The sequence below is a fragment of the Etheostoma cragini genome, chromosome 15 (genome assembly GCF_013103735.1).
Source record: "Etheostoma cragini isolate CJK2018 chromosome 15, CSU_Ecrag_1.0, whole genome shotgun sequence".
In the NCBI taxonomy this organism is placed as follows: domain Eukaryota; kingdom Metazoa; phylum Chordata; class Actinopteri; order Perciformes; family Percidae; genus Etheostoma; species Etheostoma cragini.
The window spans coordinates 21,258,094-21,266,776 of record NC_048421.1 but is presented as its reverse complement, the minus strand read 5'-3'; the positions used below and the strand labels follow the sequence as shown (position 1 = coordinate 21,266,776).

Sequence of the window (8,683 nt, the reverse complement as noted above, 5' to 3'; positions counted from 1 at the left end):
TTACTCTTCAATTTGCACACTGTTCATCCCCTGCACTGTTTTACACTTTGATCACTGCTGCACTTCTGTATAACTATTGGTAAATAATCCGGAAAGGTATTCCACTGCACCTGGAATAGCATTGCAATATTTATAAGCTGTATGCAACGCAATTTCGTTCTGTATGCACTCTGTACATATAAAATGACAAATAAATAAAGTTGAAGTTGAAGTTTGAAGTTTGAAGTATTGGAGCTACTTCCTCATGCTAGCACAATGCAGGGCCCGGCTGCAGCAGCAGGGTTTCATGGCACCCGGAGACTGACAAGGAGGCAAAAAGTGTCATTAACCAAGCCTCACTTTGGTAAATATTAACCATGTGAAAAAATAGCTGTGTCCACAACGTTTTCTGTGTGCAATTTGAAAAAAATGAAAAAATCCCAGGTACAAAAATTTATATTTTGTGCAATATTATGTTTTTCTATGTACAATAAAAACATAAAAAATCTCATGACCAATATCTGTAGTCACATGACATTTTTGCATGTACAATTTCAACTTCAACAGTTTTGCGCAAACTCTAAGCTGGCCTGCTATAAATGGTCATCTGCTTCAGGTAGGTAGGAGTGTTTTTACTGTGCTACTGTGTTGTTCATAACATTGTTGCATGCTAAAGGCAGTGAAACGTCAGCTTGGCTGCCGGTGTTGTTAAATACGCCTAATTCCGTGTTACGTTACTCTACAATCCTGGTTACAGTTACAAAGCCTTTATCTGTTATTTCTTACTCTAGAAAGTGCTGCTATTCTATCAGTACCCACTGCTAACTAGAGTAGCTACATGCTAAAGGCAGCAGAAGTTGTCATCTTGACTTTCAATTTGTTAAATTCTTCCCAATTTCAGGTCTTATTTCTGTTTGTAGTTAGGTAGGTAGTGTTTGGTTCAGAACCCTTTAGTGCTGCTTCGTTCCATTACAGTCTAACGTTACCCTCTTACTAAATATTAAGTAGCTGCATGCTAACGCAGATATATGTAATATGGCGGCCAATGCTAGTCATTTCTTCCTAATTTCAGGGTCAAATTACTGCTGGGACATGTCTGGGCGTTGTTGGTTTATAATACTTTATTTGGGTTTTTCACAGTACAAAGTCCTGCTTTATACTACGTTGCTTTAGTTCCAACTTTAACTAGCGATTCAGTAGCAAGGCTACGTCGAAGCTTGGATGCCAGGAACACTCTGGGCAATCAGAAATGACTGGGCTTTGTCGGGAGGTGGGTTTAAAGAGACAGGCGGTCCTACAGAGCGTCTCATACAGAGGGTGAAGCAGCCATGAAAAACTATTTTATTTTTTACATTAAGGCATGTAAACATGTTCTAGTACAAACATAAAATACAAGTGAAACCCTGAAAATGCTATATAATAGTTGCCCTTTATTATGACGTCACCAGTATATTTCATAGCATAAAAGATTATTTAAAAAAAATTCTAGTGATGATGCAAATATATATAACAAGTGGATCAAAGCCTAATAAATATGAGGTTTTTAATACAATAGACGCATCATTTACACCAGGGGTTCCCAAACTTTTTCAGCTCAAGACCCAAAAGATAAATTTGGTGTCTCCCCGGGACCCAAATTTACGGAACAAACCACAAATTGAAATGTATATGAGGTATATTTATTCCATTATAAAAGTAAACAAAAACAGAAAAGGTCTCTATTCTCCTTTCTGTGTCTCCCCCTTTCTCAACTCATCTTTTTTAATGAGATGTGTGTGTCTGGTTGAAGACATCAACCAGCTGATCTGGTCTACGTTCGGTTTTTGAAAGTGCCTTTCTGAGGTCATGCTGAGCATTTAGTCTGTTCTCTGCCTATTGGCGACCCAATAAAACGGGTCTGCGACCCATTTTGGGTCCCGACCCTAAGTTTGGGAAACATTGATTTACACTATTGGACCACGCTTGTTACTTTTACAATCCCTGGATAATAAAAGATGTATTTTGCGGTTGTTATGTTTTTACTGGTCAGTTAACCAGTATTTGGTATTATGCAAAGGTATTTTGGAATAAACCCTTTCAATGTGGAAATAATTGATGTTAATGGCAGTGATAGACACTTTGTGTTGTCTTTCGACACTATCAAAAGCTGGAATGTAGTTCATGACCTTTGTTGCTTACTTTCCTCTAAAGCCTGTTAAATTAAACCTAAATGCAAGTGACTGTTTAAAGAAAGTGAAAGAATGCCGACCTGTTCTGTTTTAAGTTGCTTCTCCACCAGCTGAGGAACCATAGCATAGTGATCAGGCATCCATGGTATTGACACATTGACATAGTCCATGTCTTTCGTCTGGAAAAGGTTATTTACTCCTGCATAGAAAATGAAGCAAAAATGTTTGTAAAAAAAACGACCGGCATTGGGCGTGTTGATGCACCGTAGATCCATGTCAGGTGGTCAGCTTGTTCATGAATGTAATTTTTAAATCAATTTTAAGCTGAGAGAAAAAAATCATACATCTAGATGAAACCTACAGAGCCCCCAAGGTAGATGGAAGGGGGGGGGGGGGAAGAAATCAAAGAAAACATTTTTTTTTTAAACATGTCCTGGGGACAAAAACTTTTGCGAGATCTTCACTTTGTTTTGCAAGATCTTGAGTTTTATTTATGAGATCTTGACCTTTTAGCTACTAAATTAGCTAGTAATTTAGCTAGAAATGTTTTAGCTAGTAGCATGACAGGATGGCATCACTTTGGTTGTCTAAATACATCCATTGTTTATTTTATTAAGCATTACAAATTTTTACATGCCAAACAGAAGTGTTAAAATGAACAATGATGTTGAATGTTGATGTCAATGGCGCTCGTTTATTTCCTTCTTGTGTCTCTTACAAGTATAGCTAGTTAGTTCTCTTTATACAGCCATGGGATAGCTAGCTAGCTATGTGGCAAACTCATGAACTCGCAGTTTCATTGTATAAAATATTGTAAACATTGTGTTTTCATTGTTCCTGATCATTGTCCAAATATTTTATTCAATGAAACGGCGAGTTCATGAGTTTGCCACATAGCTAGCTATACAATGGCTGTATTAAGAGAACAAACTAGCTATTCTTGTAAGAGACACGAGAAAGAAGCTCATTAACAAACCTGTTGCTACGACAACACACACTAGCGCTATTGACATCAACAGTCAACGACATTGTTCAAATAACACTTCACTTTGGCATGTATTAATCATAAATGCTTATAAAAATAAACGTTTGATGTTTTTAGACAACAAAAGACAACCGCTAGCTAGGTTAGCCTTATTGTTTGTTGGATTTGCAAGAACTTGCAAATAAAACTTGATATCTTGCAAAACAAAGTCAAGGTCTTGCAAATCAAATTCAAGATAAGCAGTTCTTTGCGTGCCTGTTTTAAGCAAGACAGGTTCTCTGGAGGGGAATCTTTCTCATCACTAGGTGGACACTGTGAAATCAATTATCTAGTAGTTTAATCTTATCCTTACTGTTGTCTTTTGTGTTCACTGATCAAATTCCTGGTGTTCTGTATGACATTTAGCTCTGTGCTGAAACTATTTTACTTTGATCAGTAGATTATTAGCGTATCCTGATATAATTAAGTGTCTGCGTTTTGTAAAGATTCTCTCTTGGCTAATTCAATTTATACTAACCATAAGCCACACTATATATTCTGCAATATGTGTGCAAAGCTGTAAGATTACCATATTAATAGCTGTCACCATGACCCAATGGGTGTTGTAGTTCTTAACTGAAGACCTTTCTCTTTTTTAAATGTTTGTGTGCTTGAGCCTATTTTTAGTAGTGATGCATCTAATTGTTATGTTGTAATGGCTGGGCTTTACTTGTTTTTTGTTCTTAGGGCTTCAACTAGCAATTATTTTCCTTGATCAATCTGTTGCTAATCATCCATAGTTGTTGGATCTATAAAATTTGAGAAAAGGGTATGAAATGTTGATCAATGTTTTACAAAGCGCTACACTGCACCCTTAAATGTCTTGTTTTGTCCACTAGTCAATATTCAATGTTCACAAGTCAATATTGTGGTTTCCCCACTGGGGATCAATAAACAGTATACATTATTATTATTATTAAAATGATTCAGTCTACTGTGAGAGGACTAAAAACTAGAAATATAAAATAAAACATTTAATATATAATTTTTACTTTTTTCATATAAAAATGACTCAAAACGATTATCAAAATAGTTTGCAATTACAATTATTTTAGACATGTATTTTAGATGTTTCTACTATTATATTTATATATCACACTAAATTTGTGAACCTTAGACTTTGGTAAACTCATTTCAAGCACCAAAACAATCTGTCCACTTGAGTAAAGCTCAATTTTCCCAGAGGTTTGGTAAATTCTGTATTTTTTCTCAGAAATCTTGTTTTCTTCTCAGAATTCTAATTTTAGCCTCATACTTCTGACTTTTATAATTCTGCTTTTAACCCTTGTGTTGTCTTCTCGTCAAAATTGAAAATCAACATCAAACAATCAAATTTTGTTGATGCCATTTCTCCAAGTTTTTAATTTTTTCTTGAATTTTGTGCCTTTTTTTCAGTGTTGGTCACTTTTTTTAATGTTTTCAACACTACGTGACACTAACTTATTAATTTTAGTTTTAGAGTTATTTTTGGAATTTATGGTCAATAAACCTCCTCAATAGGAAATTATACCTAATGTTTGAGTTAGAAAAGCAGAAATTAGGAATTATTTAGACTATTATTTAGACTATTATTTAGAGGTCGCGTCCACACTAGGTTCCAAGGGCCATACAGCCCTTGGTCAATCCCCTTCCCCTAGGCCGTAATAGGTATTGGGACAGAACTAGGTCCCACGTGAACGCGCAAAAGCTAGGCGAAGGGGTAAGGGGAAGGGGTAAGGGGAAGGATTGGGATTCAGCCTAAGTCTTCCCATTAAGGGAATGTAAGGAAGTGGAATATGTCAACTTTTACTTAATACTATTTTGAAACCACTTCAATTGTTTTTTTTAAATGCTATAAAAATTGAATAAGACACCCCAAAATTAATGAAAGTAGAGATTTGTATTTGCCAAAGAGCGTTGTGTGGAATCAATCATGTTGTTTTGGGTAATTAAAAACAACACTGATATAGAAAAACGGGTAAATTTGAGCCGAAGACAACATGAGGGTTTAACTCAGAATTCTGACTTTATACTCAGAACTTCAATGCATTTTTTACATTGGCCCTGAGTTTGAAATGTACTGCTACTCACCCAACACATCTAGGTCCACTTTGAAGTTGATAAAATGGGTGTGGATGTTCCCCAGCACTTTCTCGGCGACCTGGTGTCCATATTTTAGACTACCATCCACTAGGTAAGAAGAGGAGATGTAGCCGGTGGCGTGCACTTTGGCCTCCACTGAGCCACTCTGGTAGAAGATGAAATCCCACATGTAGTCATAGTTTCCAATTGCTGTGATGGTCCTAACCACCAGGGCGCTGTTCACCATACCTCCGTAACTATTGGAGAAAAAGTCCGCAAAGTGCCGCCGCAGGGGCTGACCCATGTTGTGCTCAAACACACAGAAAGAATTCCTATATCTGACCGGGACTGAAACATCCATGTAGCGGTTTGTGTCCACGTAGGTGGCTTCATGGGGGCAATCTACACCACGGACCAGTTCGTGTGCGAAGCGCCCTATCCCGATGCTCGCGTCCAAAAACTTTGTCAGAATCATCCCCGGAGTCACTGAACCGTAGACTGACATGGCCTCCTGCACGCTCAGCTCGTAGATTATCCTTTCTCCTTTGAAACGCACATCAAACACTCTCAAGCCTGTAACAGAGCTGAGCCCGAAGGCGAAGCTCCAGTCCAAGTACAGGACATGGTTGTTGCTGATGCTATAGCGCTTCCCCTCTGGGTTAAACAGCTGCGGGCCGATCTGAAGAGGCTTGTGCCTGGGTTTCAGTGAACCATAGTCAGGCGTCTCCTTGTAAACTATTTTCTTAACAGACCCCGCATCATATTTCACTTTAAGCTCATCTACAGTATCGAAATATTGGCCGTTATAAAGCAGCCGCTCCACTTTCCATTCAGACGCGTTGACGCTCTCGTGGTTGATCAGCAGCTCGAAGCCCACCGGGTGGATGTACATGCCGCTCATATCCCTAAAGAAAGATATCCAGGTACGTCTGTCCCCGGATCGAATTCCACGGGGCATCTGCTCAAACGCGTTCAGCTTCTTGTTCTGATCTACGTCGAAGCTCTCTTTCATGAGCTTCCCCAACTTGAAGAAGACCTCACCCACATATCTAAAAAGTAAGTCGTATTCCCCGATGGTGACCGTGCGCGAAGTGATAGGCAGTTCCATGTTGTACCTCTCAATGGTGACATCTCTGTGGTATGTCGGGTTGGGGAGAGGCCCCACTACGTACTCCTTAACGTAGCCTTTTGCGCCGTGGAAGACCACCACGGTAGCCTCTCTATCCGGCTTTGCGCTCTTCCCATCTAAGTAAGCCAGCGCGTCCGCTTTTTTGGGAAGAGATAGATCTATTAAAAACAAGAAATTTTCCCACGGCTTGGTGTTCTGGTTGGTGGATATGTCCAGGTCTTTCTGCTTGAGCATGAACTGCTGGACCTGCAAGTACTCCTGCCGGCTGAGGTCAGCGAAAACGAGGCTGCGCTCGTCGTGGTTGCGCTTCAGCGGGTGGACACGCTGAGTGGAACATTTAGGTGCCCTGCTTGTGTGAATGCCGATCAGGACAATGTTGAGGATGATGGAGACGAGGACGAACAGGATAAGCGCCCATTTTACAAAAGAGTTCATCATCCGTTCTATTCTTACGCATGCCCGTGCTTAGAGAAAGTGAGTAGAGGAATGAGCCCTGGGCAGGACGGGCAATCCGTTAGAAGCGATTTTAAAAAAAGAGGCGCGCCCCTCAACTATTCCGTCTCCACCCCCTTTCTACATGGTTCCCATAACCTCCTGCCCCTTCCTCCCAATTTCAAATCTTTTGAAATGCAGTTTCATGCAGTTTCTGTTCAGCTTCATAGCCGAACATCATTCTTTTACGCAAACTATGTACTGGGTGGGCTATAATCCGCCAAATATAACCAATTAATAAAATCAAGTCATTTTGAAGCAGAAACAACCTTTCAAACACAAGGTAGGAGCTGCAATCATGCATTTTATGGGTTGTATTAGCCCTTTAAAAGGTATTTCAACTGGTAGAAAGTACTGAGTGGGCTATAGTCTGTCAGATATAAGCCACATGAATTAAATTGTCTAATTGTGAGGCATAAATAACATTTCACTGACAAGGTAGAAACTACAATTACGTTTTGGCAAAAGGAGAAAAAAAGGACTGGATTTGTTATAATCTCGGGCAAGGAGCGCTCTATGGAGCTAGACTTGTTTCTCATTACAGCTGAGAAAATGAATGATCTGAGAGAAAAAAAATATTTTGAGAGAAAAAGTTATCACACATTTTTTGCTATCAGTGTAAAAAAAAAATCCCTCAAAAAAAGTTTTTCTTCTTGTTCTTAAAGCCTAAGCCTTTGTTCTCGATTCGATTTGTTGCACTCTTCTCAGGATTTTTCTCTCGATGTGAAAATAGTGTCATGGGTTGGGCCACTTTCCTATTGGCCAGTTGGGTGAGCACCGTCTTGTCTTGGGAGTCCATCTGAATCATTACACTATTCACCGTCATAGATAGATAACTAGCAGCCAGCCCACTTCTAAATAAATAAATTTTAATTATCTAAACTCTTTTTAACAATCAAACTGAAACACTGACGTCAAGCTCCAGGTCCTGCAGCTGCAGATGGACCAACATCAGTGCGGCGTGGCCAGCGTGGAAACATTGCTAGAAAGCTTCGCTGCCGACCTCGACCTGATCTGATTGGAGCTCCAGCGTTGGTGGAATAGCAAGCTAGCGTTAGCAAACTAACCAACCAGCCCGCAGCGGCACATACCCTGGCCATGACCAGAGTTTGCTTCGCTGATCCCACATTGTTCTTCCCTGCCAAAAATGGCACACGCTTGGGAAGCAACAGTAATTTCTGCTGAATAATGCAGAAAACCCTCATTGCAGCCAAGAATTGAATCCAGGTAGCAAGGAAATGATAATATAACATTTATGTCTCAAAACGTTCTTAAATTATAATCATCAGTGATGAACATGACAAAGAAATGTATATACCCTAGCTTTTAAACAGTAGCTGCTTTGTCTTACAAAATCATTATTTTACCTTGTCCAGGCAGTGATGCAGACCTTGGCACGCTTTCTACCCACTGATGGCGGTCCGTGCACAGCTGAAGGACCTGTGTGTGTGTGTGTGTGTGTGTGTTTGTGTGGGTGATAGAACGAGGGAGAAATGAGAAAGTAACAGTAGTTTTAGAGCGAGAAGCCACTCTAGAGTTATAGTGCACTCTAAAGAATAAAACATTGGGTCTACAAAAAAAACAACATGTTAACGTTTTCCACTAGAATATTTAAGTTAAGACTTCTGGCAGAATTACATTAATTCAAAGCAATGTTTTGAGTTTGGTGAATTACCTTTTATGCCACAATAAAACACATTTCTAAGTAACATGAACTTAATAATTGTCAACATTAATGCAAGTATTTAAGATGATTTAACATAATGTTTTAAGTTAGGTGAAGAAGCTTTTTGATCACAATAAAACACATTTCTAAGTAGCATGAACTTA

The 8,683-nt window shown here is 39.2% G+C and overlaps 1 protein-coding gene across 1 annotated transcript in view; it reads right to left on the bottom strand.

The window, feature by feature from the left end:
* aoc2 (amine oxidase copper containing 2) overlaps positions 1 to 6,884 on the bottom strand; it is a 10,176-nt gene extending 3,292 nt beyond the window's left edge. Inside the window, exons 1-2 of the mRNA XM_034893982.1 lie at positions 5,242 to 6,884; positions 2,228 to 2,346 (exon numbers count right to left, since the gene is read on the bottom strand). Of these exons, the coding sequence (XP_034749873.1) occupies positions 2,228 to 2,346; positions 5,242 to 6,799 (1,677 nt within the window). The 5' untranslated portion in view covers positions 6,800 to 6,884. The remainder of the gene's footprint in view (positions 1 to 2,227; positions 2,347 to 5,241) is intronic.
* Between the last annotated feature and the right edge of the window lie 1,799 nt (positions 6,885 to 8,683).